An 18,638-nucleotide genomic window follows, 5' to 3' on the forward strand; every position below is an offset into this window, starting at 1 on the left:
AGACAACTTTTACACAGACCTCTCTCCTGACACCAAAAGGTTACTTCCCATAAGACCAACAGGCCGCACGAGAACAATTGTTAGGGCCGCCACCTGTTCTCCAATCACAGGCGCTGCTCCACCACTGCTGGCTTACTACTTCCTCCCTGTCCCCTCTGAAAGGGTAGGGAGCCAGGAAGAGGTCACCCCAACCTCTGCCCCGCCCCCCCCCCAGGCACCTGGCAGGCAATGGTGTTGGCTCCTTCTCTAGGCAGTGATAGCAGGAAGCAGATTCACTTCAGACACCCCTAACAGGGCTGTGGCACATGCCACCTGAGACAGACAGGAAGGGTCACCAGGCAAAGGAAAGAGACAGGTTCAAAGAGCAGGAGAGCATCATCTCCCTCTTAGGTAAGAAGCAAACCAGACTTCCTAGCTGGCTTCAGAGTTCATTTTTAAACCTTCCACCATATACTGCCTCTAAGCTGGGTTTCAAGAGGGGAATAGAAGCAGGGTCCAGCAAGCAAAGCCGCAGAGCCCTGGAACATCACTGAGTTTCAGACACTGGTCTTTAACCTGGTGGGGGAGTAGAGGGGTGTCATCAGAGGGGGCTGGAAGGAGACAGAACCTGATCAAACCCACTGGAGGCCCTAGGAAAGCGCTGAGCTGGGTCAGAATGCACAGACGACATCAGCAGAGGTGACTATAGCTGCCTTGAGAATAAGAATGAGGTGTGAAGAAACACAGACCAAATGGACATCTCACTGATGACGGACTTAGAGGACTGACAGGAGCACTGGACAGCCAGTGAACTAATGAATAAAAGCCACAGAGCCACACACTGGAGCTGCCTAGAAGCCTATGGGTTAGGTGAGGAAACCTCAAAACCTGAGGGACACACACAAGGAAATACGGCTGCCACAGCTTAGGTGGGACAGAAGTACAACTCTGGACTGTCAGAGCACAGACCACATCTTCTGATTTTTTCCTACTGCAAAGACAGCATCCATTCCAGTTATGTAACAGGCTGGCAACCTGAAGGTCCTCCCAAGGGATCCCTTAGGTTCACGGCCACGCATCTAGAAGAAGCTCCCTACCACCGGCCTCAGAAAGTTCTACAAGTAAGAACTGGAGGGAGAGAGGGCCAAGGAGACTGATGCTCAGGCTTCAGGAAGACTGAGAAAGTAGCTTCTAACTCAAACCAGGTGAAACAAGTTGCAGGGTGTGCTGCTACCATGTAGCAAACACACTTTAAAGTAGTATCAACTTTAAGTGTTTCCAACACACTTCAAATAAGACGTAACAAGAGCTTTTTTGTAAGAACAAAAAATTACCTTTATGAGGGAATCCAAAGACCTAGCAATCGGGGTTTGTAGAACTAAACTGCAACAACCCTAATTCCCTGGGAAATCCTTCACTGCATTTTAAATCACCGAGAAACTATGCAAAGCTCTCACATGCTGACATACATCCAAAACAGTTTGTCTGCAGAAGCAAAAATCAGCAAAGGGACCAGGTAAATGGCACCACACCAGAGCAGCCTCACCTGGGATAATCCCAGACCACACCCCTCGCTGTTGTGTTTCCTTTCAGTCCTTGCTGACGTTGGGTGCGTTCAACTTGCAATGAACTTCTAAGGCCCTCTAGGCTATGTGGAAATACTTAAAATGAACATGACACTTCCAAAGAATTAGTATGTAATTAATAAATGGGATTTTTTTTTAGTGCTATCAGGAAATTTGTAAAAGCCCCAAATGATGCTCTTTAAACTACCGTCTGCCTTGCTCGAATTAAAACATAATGGGCAACCCCACACAAATCACTTCTAAATTCACTAAACGGCATCACTTCCCCAACACCCTACTCCTCTCTTACAGGGACTTTCTCAAAAGGAAGAAGGAAAAGTCAATCGCTACCTTCAACCTGAGTCGTGCTCCTGACAATGCTAAAACAGTACCCAGCTTGGCAGGAATCGCTACACGTGTTTGCACCCCTTTCACCAGGAGTCCCCCCTTTCCTGGTGCGGAAGGAGGAATGAGAACAGTCAGCTTCCCTTTGCGGCGCCCGGAGCGGGATTCAGGGCCCCGCACTGTCAGTTCCGGGACCTGGGCAGCACGCCTGCGAGAGCGTGGAGCAGGGCCTGGGCCTTCCACGTCCATCGGGGCCCGCGGCGGCGCGCACTCACCCCTGGATGCCCGGGCTGTAGGCGCGGCTCTTCCACGGCGTGCCGGGCCGCGGCTCCTGGGCCCCGGGGCCGCCCGCGCCGCTCAGCGTGGCCGCGCGGCTGCCGGACAGCAGGTAGTTGAGGCCGTAGGTGCTGGCCTTGTTCTCGCGTTTCCGCCGGCCCGGGTGGAACTGGTGCTGCGGCGGGGAGCCGGCGGGCGCGGGGCCGCGAGGCCCGGGGTGCCCGTTGGCCGCGCCCGGGCCGCTGGGCGCGCCGTCGGCGAAGCTGAAGAAGGCGCCGCCCGGCCGGCCGAGCGAGGCGCTGCTGGAGGACGATGACGAGCAGCCGGGGCTCTCGGTGCCCGACTCGGCGTTGGACGAGGACGACGACGAGGACGACAGCGACGGTGACTTGTGCAGGCGCCGGGCGCCCTCGGCCGCCGGCCCGAGCGCCGTCAGCAGCGCGGGGGGCAGCGCGGCGGGGCCCGGCGCGGGTGGCGGGGGTGACGCGGCGGGCAGCGCGGAGCCCAGGCCGCCGCCCCGCCCGGCCACCCCCGCCGCGACCGCTGTGTCCAGCGCCGGCGAGTTGAGGCAGAAGTAGGACGCGAAGCCGGAGCCGCCGCGGCCCACGCCCTGCGAGGTCTCCCAGATCTGCATCCACAGGGCATTGGCCGGCCCCTTCTGCTCCGGCTGGATCCAGGCCACGCGCGGATCCATCCACGCGCCGCCCCCGCGGGGCCCGCGCCTCCCGCCGCGGCCCCGCCCCCGCCGCGCCCCGGGTCGGCCGCGCGCACGGGCGGACGGACGGACGGACGGACGGGCCTGGGCCGTGCGGCGCCCGGCTCGGCTGGCGCTCCCGTCGGTGCGGGCGGCTGGCCGGGACAGGCCGCGGCGCGGCTCGGCGCTCGGCACGGCCCGCGGGCGGCTCCGACTCCGGTACGGCTCACGCGGCGCGGGGCGGGCGCGGGGGCCGCGGCGGCGGCGGCGGCGGCGGCGTTGCACTCGGGCCGCGGGGAGAGGCCATCGGAGGGGCGGCGACGGGGCCGAGGGGGCGGGCCCAGGGACCCGCGGAGGCGCCGCCGCCCGAGTGCCGGGTCCTCAGTCACGCTCGCACCGCGCGCTCCGTGCTCCTGCAGCGGCGGCGGCGGCGAAAAGACACCCTCGGCGGCGACAGGGCGCGGGGGAAGGAGGGGGCCGCCGCCTCCGCTCCAATGAGGGGCGGGGAGGCAGCGGGCGGGGGCGGGGAGGAGGAGGCGCGGCCTCCCGCGCGGCCCGCGACGCAGTGCGCACGCGCGGCGATTTCAAATCCTCTATAGACAGCGCCGCCTTGGTTACCGCGCTTGCGCACTGAGCGCCCTCGGCCTCGGCGGGGAGGGCGGTGTCGGAAGGCTACGCGACTGGGAGGGGCTGAGGGGAAGCGGCGGCGGGGACCCTTCCAGACCAGACAGGGCTGGGCCTGGGGGTTGGAAGTGGGGGGTGGGGGTGGAGTGTCGTCGGGCGTGCGGACATGCGCGTTGTGGGGCGGGGTGGGGGGGTAGAGGGGGTGGGCCCTGACCTCGGCCCGGGCCGCGCCGCGCGTGCGCAGGACCGCCTGGCCGCCGGGTGGAAGTTTCCGCGCATCCCGGGGCGGGTGTTGGATGCTGATGAGCTTGGGAAGGGGCCGGTCTCCTAGGAAAACCTTTCCGACCTGTCCGGTCTTTCATTATTGGGCTGCGCGGCGGGTCCGATCCTGCTGCGGTCACTCGCGTCCGCACGCCTGCCCGCCCACGTGCTGCCCGCAGCCAGACAGGTCGCCGGCTGCGGGAGGCGCCGCGGCGGAGCCCCGGGAGCCCACTCTCCGGGGGGTGGCGTGCCAGGATCCTCCTTGCTGGCCCGTGTGCCCCACACGTTTTGTTGCCTTTTACACGTGATTCTCCGTGCAGAGTTGACTCCCCAGGGCGACTCCCCCAGACGAAACAGGCAGTGCTCAGCACCGGACCAGCAGCCTTGTGCGGGGTGGCTGCCCCCGACTGACCGCCGCAGGGGGCGCGGGGAGGAGCGGGGAAGGACAGCAGGACTCTCCCGGAATTGTTCCTGTCCGCGGTCTGCAGTGCCAGTCTCCAGAGTGCGACGGAAGCGGGTTGACCGTAGCGTGGCTCGGAATGCAGCGCCAACCTGAGGTCTGCGCAGCTCATGCTGAGCTGCCAGGTGCGTTTGCTGTGCCGCGTGAGCCCCGCGGCTGCCACAGCGCCCTCCTCAGAGGGAGCCCCGCAAATACACGCGCGGGCCCCGACCCTCAGCTCCTGAATGGAGTCCAGCTCCTGGGCTCCATTGTTTTTAAGCCTCGTGGGACAAGGCCTTTTCAATAGCGTGTTTTTTAAGCTCTCCTGGCCTGCATCCCTGAGCAGCCTCCCTTACTCGGTGCTTGACACTTCAGGTATTGCCCGGACAGAAAAGGTCCTCGTATTGCATTCCAAGGCCTTCGGACAAGTGGTGTTATTAACAAATATGAATGCTTCACTTCAGAAGTTTTTTATTGTACATGTGGAAATTATGACCAAGGATTAGAACATGTGAGTTAAATAAACTACAGAAACTCATAAACAAGTCGAACAGTCTATTTTGGAATTCCTTGCTTTCAGTGGCTCAAGCCAAAATCCTTGAAATCATACCTGGCTCCTTTCTCTCTGTCTGTCTCTGTCTCTCTGCCCTCATGGTCATCTTGGCTCTACTGACAGAAGCATCAAAACCAAACTGCTACCCCTTTCCCTCCCCTTTCCAACTACCACTATTTCTGACCTGATTTATAACCTTGCCTCCCAGAGGGTTTCCTACAAACCATTCTTAACCCCTTCCACATTTTCCCCACACAGGACCTTGGGTGAGCCTTTAAAAAAATTTTAAGATGTTATATTTTAAAAATCAGGTAATCCAGGTGTTCTGCTCAAAGCCCTCCAGTAGCTTTCTTACTCAGCAAAATATAACAACCTTGCTATGACCTGCAAACCCTACCTCATTGTCTTTCTTCCTCAACCTCCCCCCTTCTCTCACAGCTCTTCCCCTACCTGACCCAGCCTGTATCACCCACAGGTTGGCACAGTGCAGTCCCTGGGCCTTTGCATTGGTTGTTCTAGTTGCCTGGCATGCTTTTCTTCCATGCATCCACATGGTGTCCTTCCTACCCTCTCTCACACCTTAGTGGCTTCCAAGTAGCCCTACTTGAGCTGCAGACTTCATCCTCAACATCCCCTATCGCCCTTCCCATTAGTTTTCTATGCCTACATAAGTCACCAATTGGGTGACTTAAAAGAACTCACATTTCTGGAGTCCAAAAGTCTAAAATCAAGGCCTAAGCAAGGCCATACTTGCTCACTCGCTCCCTCTGAAGGTTCTCAGGGAGACTGGTTCATGCATTCCTCTAAGTTCCTGGTGTTCTTGGCATTCCTTGTTTGGTAGATTCATCTGCCTCCGTCATCACGTGGCACTTTCCTGTATCTGTGTCTCTGCTTGTAAGACGCCAGTTGTCTTGGATTAGGGCAAACCCGATGACTTCATCTTAACCTGATAACAGTGGCAAAGACAGCTACATCCATGGTAAAGACCTGGACATTATCTGGGGAGACACACTTATTTCCACCATCTAATACATATCTTATTTATCTGACTCATCTGCATTTGTCTACCCCACTCAGATATAAGGTCCACAAGGAGAACCATGTGTGTCCTTTGCTGTGCACCAGCTCCAGGACTCAGTGACATGTGGTCAGGTCCTCAGCTGAATGACCAGTAGGCGTGAACATGGCGGTGCCCGTGCCAACTTTCAGGACCTACCCAGGTCATCCTCGTTTGTTTCTCCAGCACTTGAGTTTTTTCCTGATTGCCTCAAGCTCTGTCTTTGTAGTTGGCCTTTAGCTAATCCCTCTTCATTTGATTCATCAGCCATCAAACAACTTTTTAAAATTAGAACAAGGGCTTGGATATTTATATATTTTATCATAAATCTTCTACATAAATTAAAAGCAATATATCTCTTAATGCAAACCAAGAACCAATACTTAGTATAAAATGCAGTGAGACCCTGAGCAAGGGAGGTCTTGCTCTTTGCTTATCAGTTTCCACAGAGAAGCCCAGCACTTTCCCTTTGGGGTTCAAACATACTCCTCTCTCTCTCCTGATACTGGGGAAGGAGCAATGGTAGACATTATACTATGGTTTTAGTGATTTGTTCCCATGAAAAAAGTTTATCCCATGAACTGCCAGGCCAGAATCAGCAATGCTGGTCAAAATGCACACATGGAATTTATGTAAGGCCCATCCTGCTTCTTTAGGAGTATGCCCAGGAATCTCTATTTTAAACAAACTCCCTGAATTTTTTTTTTCTGGACAGGGGAGTTGAACTCAGAGCCTCACACTTGCTAGACAGGTGCTCTACCACTTGAGCCACTCTTCCAGCCCTTTTTGTGTTGGTTATTTTTGAGATAGAATCTCACTTTATACCTGGGCTGGCCTGGACTGCAGTCCTGTTTGTGGTCCCCTGCATAGCTGAGATGACAGGTGCGCCACTGCACCTGGCCATCAGTTAAGGAAGGGTCTTCCTAACTTTTTGCCCATGTTGGCCTTGAACTGTGATCATCCCAATTTTTGCCTCTCAAGTAACTAGGATTATAGGCTGGAACCGCTCAGTTTGCTCTCTGAGTAATTGTTAAGTGCTGTGAAATTTTAAAACCTCCGCCAAGACTGGATTTCCCAAACCCAATTGCTCACAAGTGCTGAATAGGTAATATAAGTAACTAAAAAAAAAAAAAAATCAAGGCATCGGTATATTAGTCAGTTACTGCTGAATAACAAACTACTCTCAAACAAATATACCCCAGTGCCGCCTCCCCGACAAAATTAAAATAAGTGTTGAATATTTCTCAAAGTCTCTTAGCTCAGTGGTTCTCCTGCTCAGTACTGAGGCTTGAACTCAGGGCCTCACACTTGCTAAGCAGGTGCTGTGCCAGTTGAGACACTCTTCCAGCCCAATTTTTGTGTTGGGTTTTTTTGAGATAGGGTCTTGCAAACTATTTGCCCAAGCTGGCTTCAAACTGTGCTCCTCCTGATCTCAGTGTCCCAAATAGCTAGGATTACAGGTGTGAGCCACCGGTGCCTAGCTCATCTCCTCTTTTTATAAGGATACCAGTCATTGAATTTAAGGCCCATCCTAAATCAAGGACAATTTCATATAAGAGCCTTAGCTAATTACTTCTGGAAAGACTCTCTAAATAAGGTCCTAGCTTGAGGTGCTCTGTGGATGTGAACTGGGAGAGGACACTGTGCAAGCTACTTGAGAAGCTCAAACAAAAAAGGAGGGTTATTCGGCTCACATTGCAAGGGATCCAGAGACAGACAGCCATTGGCATGATAGGCCAGTGCCCAAGAATGTCAAAGCTCACCTGTGTGTAATTCCTCTGGCCTTAGCCGACCCCAGCCCTCATGTCATGCTTAAGGCAGGAAGGAGAAAGGAGCGAGCATGTGACCCTTTTACCAGAAAAGCACAAATTCTCAAAGAAGCCCCCCACACTCCATTCTCTTGTTGATTAGAGCTGGCCGCAAGGCCACCCTATCACAGAAGTGGGAAATTGAGCACAAACCAGTCATGAGCCATAGCTTGGGCTGAATTCATGCCTATGGCCCTGTCCACAAAAGTAGATCTGTTAGCAAAGATCCAAGATTACTACCCCAATCTTCTGAATTTGGTCCATTCGAGTCTTTCTGAGAGCCTGTTCTGACAAAACCCGGATTTCAGGTCAACCTTGAACAAGGTGATCCCATGGGATATGGCCACCCTCTGATTTTTTGTCAGGGTGGCCAGATAGACTCCTCCCCCACCTCGCTGCATAGCACAGTTGTCAGCTCAGGTTAATTTTGTCTCCATGGGGGCAGGTGGCAATGTCTGGAGGCATTTTGATCATCAACCAGGGAATGGATTAGTCATACACAGATGACCAACAGTCTCTGTGTGAGGGCCCAATGAGGCTTTCAGTGGAAAAAACACAGAGATGTGCCTGGGTGCATACATGGACTCATGACAGGGGACACAGGAAGGGAATCAGGAGGTGTCACCATACTGAACCAAGAAGATGCAGAAAACTCACCTAACATAGGAAGAACATTCCAGGTGGAGGCATGGCAAGAGAAAGGAGGACAGAAATGCCCCTGATTCTCAGTGACTGGGGCCCAGATGAGGTAGCAGAAAACTAATGAGGTGGGCAGTGGCCAGGCATGGGAAGACCCGGGGGTCACTGTGAAGCCCTTTGGCTGCATTTGGGGACCCCATTTAAAGATTTATACCAGGGTTGGTATGCTCTGGCTGTTTTAGGAATCCCAGTGTTTCTTAACAGCTGGGATTGGGAGAGATGGGGATGAGGGAGAAGGCACGTCCTTTTGGCAGAAGTAGAAAATCAGCAGTAGGCACAATGTTAGGTGTGGAGAGGATTCAGGAGAAGATAAACTCAAGCCAGTACCTGCAGTTGCTGTGGGAAACAACCATATTGTAATGGTGACACAGCTTGATTGTTATTCCCACCCTAGTCACTGCAGATCAGAGATGGGGCCAGGAGTTGTGGGGAGGAGGGCTCCACCCAGTCATTCAATTTTTGTGCCATTCCCCAGGGCCTGGGAGTTCTCTTCAAGCTCTCTGCAAAGAGCCAAGAGGGAAGGAAAGAAATACGATGAGGGATCCTGCAGGAAACCTAAGGACCAGACCTGGGGTGACAGCACATCCTTTGCACATAGAACTCAGGCATTTGTCCCACCCAGGGTGAGGAAGGTCTGGAAAATGAAGTCCAGCTAAGAGTCCAGAGCAAAAGGAACTGGGTCTGGCACACATACAGCACTGACTCTGCCATGAAATGTTTAGGAGATAAAGTCATCCATCAGGATTCTATAATTGATTCAACATGGAGATGAGAGAGAGGGAGGCCTGAGAGCTCATGTTCCCACCCAGGGCACTGGGGCAGGATGGCTCATGTACCAGTACAGGAGCAAGACCACACGTGGTCGGTCACAAAGCACCATGGAGCATGTGACATTGACTGCCAGTTTTATCGTGTGACCAGCACTTCATTTATAACAGAAATAAATTTAAGGAAGAGAAATGCTTCTTATATTTATTTGTTAAAAGTGTGTATAATCTACAATGTAAAAGGACAAATAACTTGAGAGTAAAACAGGATCTTCATTTTTCAGTACTTTTTCCTCTTCTCCTAAAGACCCTTCCTTCTTTGTCTCTCCTGGTTCTCTGGCTTTGGTCTGAGGTGACAGCTGACAACCAGAAGCAATGTCTGAATGCTGATGTTATATGCCAGCTCTGTAGGCATACCAATCCCAGACACTTCCTGCAGCTAAGTCACCCATGTCTCAGTGACAATCTAGTGCCCACCTCCCTGCACAGGCTCCAGGAGTGAGTGAACTGTGGCTGACCTCACAGATAGGCAGACCTAGGTGAGTAAACCCAGCTTGTCCAGCTTCAGGAAATTTGCAGAACCCTTCCTCTGTTTTCAGAGTCCATAAATAGGGCATACAGCCCATTCCCAACCTCAGATCTCTTTCTATTAAGAGCAAGAGCTGTGTAGCCAGTTGACCTGCCTGAAATCCCAGTGCCACTTCGCGGCTGTGTGGCCTTGGGCAACCTCTCTGGCCCACTTTCCTCATCTGCAGGACAGGGATGACTCTTGTAACTCATCCTGGATTGTGTGAAGATTAAAAGAATTCCATCATGGAGTGCTTACAAGAGGGACTTCTCATAGTACCTGACCTCTTGGTGTTTTAGAGACAGTTATTTCTCTACAGTTCTTTAGGAAGCTGGAATTCCCTTCCAGCCTTCTATACTTCTCGTCTCTTCCTCTATGTGCGTCAGAAAGGCAGTCAATGGATCTGTTCCCTGCTTTCTGCTTGGTTGAGTCTCCTGCTTCTCCATTAATGGAAGAGAATAGCTCTCTGCTCCCAACTGTAAGGAATGAATTAATTTTTCTATCTCTCCAACTGTTCTGTATTCCCTGCCCAACCCTTTGGGTGCCTGTTCTATTGTTCAAGCCAGGACTTTGGGGGATACACTTTAAGCACCTTAATTTCTAGTCATTGCTAAACTGGCACTTGAGTTATTAACTTCTATACATGGAATTTAACAACCAGATGCAAGAGCAGCCTCACAAGACTCCAGAGCAGAGGAGAGCTGCCCTTGAGTGTCTGCATCACAGCCCAGGCCTTCTCAACTGCACAGTAAGAGGCAAAGACCTGGAGGGTTTTAGGCCCGGCAGTTGAGATCCAATTTGTGTTTTCTAGAGGGTCTGCATGCTATGTGGAAAGGAATGGGGGGTGGGGGGTGACAGTACTCAGAAGCATCATAGCATTTGAAGGAGAGCCATCAGGACTCATGGATGGGAGAATGAGGCAGGAAGAAGAGCCAAAGTTCTACCCATGCCTGTGGCCTGAGCAATGGATAGAACACTTATTTCCTAATTTAGGGGACACAGGGTGAAGCAGGAGGCATCTCCTTAGGAAATGTTAGGTATGAGGTATCCTTTGGGCATCCCTGGGGAGATAGCCAGGAGGCAGCTGACACACAAAGCTGCATTTAGGAGAGCACTGGGCCTGGACAGGCCCCACAGGGAGCACACACTTCCCCGGGTGAGTTAACAGGCAGAGCTTGGTGAACTGAGCACAGGGAAGGTGTGGATCAGAGCAGCAGAAGAGCCCGTGGGACCAGGCTGAGAGTCCGAGAGGGCAGAGGGAGTTTTTTGTTTTTTTTTTTTTTTTTTTGGGGGGGTGCTAATCATTGGTCTTTGTGTCTCAGCTGCATGATATTTTCAACCTGCTTAAATTTCTAAGTAAGTTTGAGACATATGTTATAATTACTCAATAAAATATATGGGTATTACTGCACTCGGGAACTGGCTCAAGTCCACTGAGGCCTAAAAATAGCAAGTTTACAGACCTGCAGATTCTTTCCTTATGACAGCAAGGACTTGTACACCCGCCGGCAGCCCAGAGGCCAAGGCCCCACTTCAAGACACAGACAGAAGAAGGCTGGGCTTGGAGCCTGGCTGGCCCAGACATTTCCAGGGAATCATGGGCTGCCAGAGGCAGGCAATGACCAGTGCTCTCAACATCCACCAATAGCCCATTCTTGTGAGCAGGGCTCCTTCCTTCTGGACTGTTCCTTCTGAATTTCACTTTTTTTCTGAGTTTTAGTCATTTCACAGATGGTGACCAGAGCCACACATCATAAAGGGTGGCATCAATGACAAGTGGAGAACACAGGATGACCACGCTAAACATGATGGCACCTGGAAAATGAGTGAGTAATGGAAGAATTCCATTTCTGAGGACTTGAGTCTTATTGAGGAGCCTCGGGGTCTCCCTTACAGACCACTCGCTGCAATAATGGCACTTGAGCACCAGCAGAAAAATGCCAGGAGGATGTTAGGAAAGCACCATATGAGAGGACAGTGTTGGTCACTGGTGTCCTCTCATACTTCCTTGAGTTGGAGGAGTGTTTGATTTTGCCTGTGATGGGCCTCCATGTGGCTCCAGAGCCTGGAGATTCTGTGGGAGAAGTTTGAGGGCCCTGACTCTGGATCTGGACTGTAATCTGCAATTGTACCCCACTATCTTGGAATTCTAGAGAGGGAGCCAAGAAGACAGAGTCTCCTCACATGGGACCTAAAGGAGGTCCGTGGCTGCTGGGGCCTCCCTGTGTTCCACTGGTCTTTCCTTGCACACAGGCCTTGAAGCGGGACATGGCCTTCTTTGGTGTGGCCTTGAGATCGCCCACCTACCATCACAGGACATCACAGTAGTGCTTCTGGAGCAGGGAAAGTGGTCAGGATGTTTGACTAACACCCCTGGCCCAAGGCATTCTTTGTTAAGTCCACACTATGTTACTTAAACATTCTAAGTAAAAATCACTTTGCAAGTTAGCTTTTGCTCATTTGTGCTGCCGGGATGATGTCAGTGGCTGACAGGAGTGACATGGTACATGTTGTTAGCGGCTTTTCTCCCTGGCACTGCTTCCCATCCTTTCATTCCAGATCCAGGCTGGCAGGGCAGCCCACCTGTCACACAGCAGGGGAAACCATGTACCAGCACTCCAGACTCAGCTGGGATGTGGCAATGTCACATCAAACCCCATCTCATCAGTGGCCTCAGTGGCAGGGCACCGCACTGAAGTCATGCAGTAGTAGAATGTGTGGTCCTCTGACAGCAACGGAGGGGGAATAACTGAGAAGCTCTAGTAGCATCTTCCGCAATTCCTCTGGGCAAAAGAGTGCTGCTCCCCCACCTGACTGCACAGCTCACCACTGACCCAATCCATAAGTACCGGCTCAAGTTGGCACTTGAGGTTTTGGCCCTTGAGCTAATAAGTGCAGCACTGAATCTTGCCTCTGTCTGGCTAACTTTAAAAACAGCCATTAAGAAATTGATTATTTTTTTATTGTAAAAAGATTGGTGGCTATTCTGACTTCAGGATAGCTAGAAACAAGAAAAAAAATTATCTTGTGGTCAATTCCCTCTGTTCTTATATGGATAAATTCATCCATCCATGTAGCTATTATACACTCAACAAATCTACATAGAGTTCCTTCCATGTGGGGGGTGCAGGATGCCCTGTGGTGAAGGGCAGGGATACTCCACCCCCTTGTGGAACTTTCCATCAGAAGTCAGCCTGAGGCTCAGGTCAGACCCAGGTGGTGGTCCCCAGCACCATGCCTATGTGCTTCAGAGCATGTGTTAAATGTTGTGTGTGGTCAGTTGCAGTGGTGCTCACACCAGGAGCAATGAATAGAAGGTCAGCCAACTCAGAGGGACATGAACTTCGTGTTCTCCATCAATTGTTCTGCAGTGAAAGAGTTTCTAAGGAACAGAAATAACAGAGAAGGAGCACCCTTGGCACAAATCATCATTGCATTGTGTAAACATGTGGTGTTCTTTCAGGGTAAGCGTGTGTTCCAGAGTCCCTTCCTCATTGTCCGTGATCCAGCATCTGGCTGCATCCCTTGTTGGATCTCTTGGTCCCACTTCCTCCCTTTCTTCCCTTGCCTCCCTATCCATGCTGTGCCCTTGCCACCACCTCTCTGGCATGCTACCCCTCCGAGCCCCTTCAGACCTGTGACTGCATCCTGCTTCCACACTGAGGGCTAAGCACTGGCCTCCTGTCTGCAAGCTGTTTACTTCCCTTGCTCCCACTTGATCCTTGAATCTGTCTCAGCTGTCCTCTGGGAAGCCCTGTTCTTTGTCGCTGGTCCTTTGCACAAGGCTGGTTTTATTGTGGGTTTGCTCATATTTCTGCATTAACTATATACCTGGGGACAGGTACAGCACCAACCCTGTCCATTTGTATTTTTTTGCGATAAGGTCTCACTATGTAGCCCAGGACAATCTTGAATTCACTATGTAGCTAAGGCTGGCTTCAAACTTTGATCCTCCTGCTAGGATTACAAGTGTAAGCCACCATGCCCAGCTTCCCTGTCCACTCTTCTATAATCAAGCTCAGCAGAGGACCTGTCAGAGAGCTATGTCCATGTGTAGCTATTGACTGAATAAAAGAACTGGCATTTGCATTCCTCCCAACTTGGATGTCAAGCTCCATGCCAGCCTTATTTCAACCACTTACCCACTTGATAAAGCCTAAAATCTAAATCTCACTATCCGAGAGATAGGCTGGCATGTAAGTTCAGGGGCCCCCAATTTCTGGAAGCTTCCCTCAACTTTATCTTTGCTTCTTTCAGTACAGCTGGAGCTTTCCAGACTCAAGTCCAGCTCAAGCCTTTGGAAAGCTTTCCTGGCCACATCCTTCTGCTGTGATTGAATTAGGAGGTAGAGATTTGTAGTCATTGTGACAATTACTGCCATGATTTTGAAAATGAGTGATAGAGCTTCTCCTTATTGCCTCAAATTATATTAACTTATTCTCATTGCTTTGAATAAATGAATACTATAGTTAAGTAACTGCAATATTTAATGCTTGACTCTCTGGCTAAATGTCCCAGGTGAATTTCAGACTTGGTCACAGCAGGAGCCTGGCCTCTGGGAGTGTAAACCCTTGCTGGCCCCAGCTCTCCTGGCCTTCACTCAATTAATCCAGGCTCGTGTGGTTTGGATTTGCCCAATTCTCTACTCAACTTTGTCATTTGTGGGTGGGTGAGACCAAGTCTTCTTGGGATTGTAGCAGGATCCCCAGCTCCCCAGAGCACAGAGTTTCCTAACAGCAATGAGATCTTTGGAAAAACAAAAACAGACAAAAAACTAAGAGAAAGTACCAAACTAGAAAGAGAGAGGCATTATTCAGTTGCAAATGCTCCAAACAGCAGAGGGCTGAGACAGGACCACAAAAGCACTCAAGTCTGTAAATACTTAAGGAGTTCTCAGCCAAGGGTGCCAGGCCCTGAACCTGCCCACTTTCAGATAGAGGTGAGCCAAGAAGATGAGAGGCACAGGTGCTCACACCCAGCTGAGATGGTAAGCAGTTATTAAGCAAAACTCTGAAGCTTGAGCTTGCTTTCTCACAGGAAACTGAGAGCAAAAGGAGGAATGTTCCATCTGCAACCTTGGTTTCATTGAGGTCATTCATTTCATTCCTTTTGCAGTGGAACATGTGCATTTCAACTGGGATGCTATTTTTTATCAAGATACAGAGTGAGCAGGGCTAAGTTTCTTCCAGAGAAGCTGGACTCTTCAGGGGATGCTCTGGACATACTTTAGAGACAAGGGTCATAGCACATGTCTTCCAGAAGGCAGAGGCTATGACAGGGAAAGAGGACAACTCTCATCTCTTTGTTTTACCATTAATTTCCAAGGAGGAGCTAGTGAAGTCTGGAGTGTTACAAGAAATATATACATAAAATGCTGTGACAATGCTATTCATTAATGAATGTTTGATGAGTGACAGACAGATGCATCTGTTTCCAGTCTAAACAATAAAATGACAAACCATGGATGGTTCTCAAATTATTTCAGGGAGGAGATAGAAAGTTCTATTCCAAAGCACCACATTTGCACAATGTCCAAAGGAAACAGTACATGCTGCCCAGGGAAAGGCATTTCCAGAATTCAGGTTTTTAAAATAACTGTGAACAATTACTGCCAACACCAGCAAGTTATTTATGTTCTGCTAGTTAATGTTTTTAAAGCTAGTTTCATTCGAATGACAACCTCTCAGGGCCTAAAGTTTTTTGATGTTTCAAATGTGACATAAAAATGGCATTTATGATCAATTTAAGCCCATTACCGGAAAAATCCTCTAAATGTGTAAGGGTTTTTGTACATGTATGTGAGAGAGTGGGTTTGAGGGCAAAACATGCATACCATTTCTAAGTGATGGCTGTGAACATAAAACAGTGCTTCAGTGGTTAGTATTGTCAAATTGAATCATGAGCAGAGAGAGATCCTCCACAAATGAGTTAAAGTTTATTCTGGAGTCCCATGGTAAAGAGACAGCACAAATCAAAGAGGCTGAAACAAGGGGAAGCCTTTCAAGAAAAATAAGGACGGTACAAAATATTTTGAAACAATGATCTTTGGCTGCAAGGATCAATCGCACAGGCTGTGTCAGCCTGAGGTGAAACAGACAGGCAGGCAGAAGTATTCTCTGTGTAAGTGGCCATTGTCCAGGGTCGTGCATTTCACAGAGACTTTTGTGATAGATACTGTCAGACAGCCATAAAGAACACTTCACAACCCTCCAGCTTTGTTTATTTATTTTTTGTTGGGGTTGACACAAGAGACTCCATTTTGATGCTGGCACAGATCATCCAAAATGGAGGGAAGAACTAGTGATAGAATACTTATTTCTGATTTTGAGTCATGCTTAGAATTTCCTCACCCAATCAAATACATACATTCATTTCCCATATCCCCTTTATATTTTATATTTAAGACTAATGCATTTCAGATTTATTTTTGTGAAAGACATGAAGTAGAAAATCTATTATTTATTTATTTATTTTACAGTACTGGGGCTTGAACTCAGGGCCTACACCTTGAGCACTCTACCAGCACTTTTTTGTGATGAGTTTTTTCGAGATAGGGTCTCAAAAACTATTTTGCCAGGGCTGGCCTCAAACTGCGATCCTCCTGATCTCTGCCTCCTGAGTAGCTAGGATTACAGGTGTGATTAGTCATTCATTCCAGTATACTATTTTTCCAATGATAAGATTATGACATAATAAATTCTTGCAAACACTTAAGTATTTTTCTAAAGTTTCTATTCTGTTCAAGTGATTCACTCTTTGACCAGAAAAATACATTTTAATTATTATTTAATTATTGCATTTAATTTTAGATTATAAATCACTATGTTTAATATCTGGCAAGATACCCTTCTCCAAAAATTGAATGTTATTTTTTAATTATGTGGTCCAGGAAATGTATTATGCAAGGTAAATGTTGGAATTACTTTGGTTAAGTTCAAAAACAAAACTACAATGGAGTTGCATAAATTTAAATGTGTTGAATTACATGACATCTGTAGTTCCTATAAATCAATTTTATGAAATTGTATCTAAGTATATATAAGAATTAGCAAAGTCTCTTACCCAAATGAGTACTGTCTTCACTTATTCAAAAGTTTTGTCTTAAACTGAAGTATTAATTACTTTGCTGTGACTTTGTACATTCTTCCTCAGCTCATTACCAGCATCTGTGTACTTTCAATCGCAAATGTGTGCATGATGTTTTCAGGTTTTGTTTATTATCATTACTGTTGTACTGGGGTACATGTGACATTTACAGAAGAGCTTACAATATATCATAGTTGACTCACCCCCTTGTGCATGATTTTTTTAACTTTATTAGTTATTGCTGTTACCTTAGAAATTTACTAATTTCTATGTGTTGGATTAGTAAACAGTCACACAACTGGAGGTTGTTGTTAAAGTAGTTTTAATTAGTTGACTTTCTTGTGTTTTATAGGTAGATAATCAAATTGCCTGTGCAAACAGGGAATATTGTCTCCTACTTTGTACCACACAGCTTCACATTTTTCCTTTCTTATACCATCATCTAAAACTTTCAACTCAATGGCGAGTCAGGGCAGCGATAGGAGATATTTTCTTTTCTTGATTTTGATGGGTGTATCCCTGCTTCTTATTGCTAAACATACTTTGATTACTGAGAAAATTACATTATTTCCAGTTCTAGAAGCTTTTTTAATATTCAGAAATAAATGTTATGAAATACCTGTTTCATGTTTATCAAATTATCCTACAGTCTTTCTCCCTTGACCTATTTATTCATTCAAGAACTATAGAACAAGCTGGGGATAGAGCTCAGTGGTAGAATACTTGCCTAGTATGCACAAAGTCCTGGGTTTGATTCCCACCCATGAAGGAAGGGAGGGGCGAGGGAGGGTTATACAGTCATTGCATTTATGGCAAATTATCCTCGCTCTCCAGCAATACTATCTACTTAGGCCTGGTACATTATTCCTGTAATATGCTACTAATCAGTAAATATACATCAGTAGTTTATTAACATTTTCACATCTGTAATAATTTTATGTAATTTAAATAGTGGTAGTTATTCCTTAAAGATTTCATGACAATGGGGGACTGGAGGAATGGTTCAGTGGTAGAGTGCTTGCTTAGCATGTGGGAGGCCCTGACTTCTATCCCCAGCACTACAAAAATTATGTGTATTAGTGCAATTGTAATATGTATTACATTTGTATACATATTATATGTATCATGATGATGATTTATACAATTATCTGGTCACAGAAACATTGAAGACAGATTTTTGATAAATGGTAAATGCTCTTTCTGGTACTGCATTTCTTATCAAATCCATCTGAGTTATTTGCATCTTTCTAAAAAAAACATCCATTTCATCAGGGTTCTAAAGTTTACATAGCATAAACTTCTGTTTCTTCCAATTTTCTTCACATATCTAAATCATTTTTGCCTTTTAAAATGTTCTTTTTTGGTGACTAGAGATTCGTTACAATTGTGTATTAATTCTGAACTGTAAAATTTAATAACATAAAATGTCCTTCTGTGCTCTATTCAATTCCCTTAGCCTCATATATGTATCACAATTGTATCAGAAACATGAAATTCTATTAGTACTATGGAATAACAGTGCTTATTCAGATGTGGGAGTCACTCAGAGGGTGAAGGTCTGGAAAAAAGAGATGGAGAGTCAGAGAAGTGATCCTTCACCTGCTCACTTGGAGCACGAAAGCTGGTGGACATGTGAAAATCTGCTGTCTAGCCAGAGAGCTGGGTTCACAAGGGGCAAGCGCATGGTGTGGTCTGGGAAAACTACTGCCTCTGAGAGGTGGTGCTTCTGAGTAATTGCTGCCTGTGCCAGTCCATAGCCATGCACCCGCTGTGCACTGGAGGCATGGGTGGTCAATAGAGCCAGCAGTAAGTGCGGTGAATCAAATCCTGAGCAGGAGAGAGTGAAGACAAGCTAGGGTCTACCAGTTATCTCTACATTTGTCTGTAACTATATCTGACCACGGCAACCTTCTAAGG

At 48.5% G+C, this 18,638-nt stretch overlaps 1 protein-coding gene across 1 annotated transcript in view; it reads right to left on the bottom strand.

The window, feature by feature from the left end:
* The window catches only part of Tent4a (terminal nucleotidyltransferase 4A), a 40,925-nt gene extending 38,034 nt beyond the window's left edge, over nucleotides 1–2,891 (bottom strand). The window contains exon 1 of the mRNA XM_020175381.2: nucleotides 2,165–2,891. Within this exon, the coding sequence (XP_020030970.2) occupies nucleotides 2,165–2,859 (695 nt within the window). The 5' untranslated portion in view covers nucleotides 2,860–2,891. The remainder of the gene's footprint in view (nucleotides 1–2,164) is intronic.
* Nucleotides 2,892–18,638: the final 15,747 nt, after the last annotated feature.

The sequence above is a fragment of the Castor canadensis genome, chromosome 6 (assembly GCF_047511655.1).
Source record: "Castor canadensis chromosome 6, mCasCan1.hap1v2, whole genome shotgun sequence".
In the NCBI taxonomy this organism is placed as follows: Eukaryota; Metazoa; Chordata; class Mammalia; order Rodentia; family Castoridae; genus Castor; species Castor canadensis.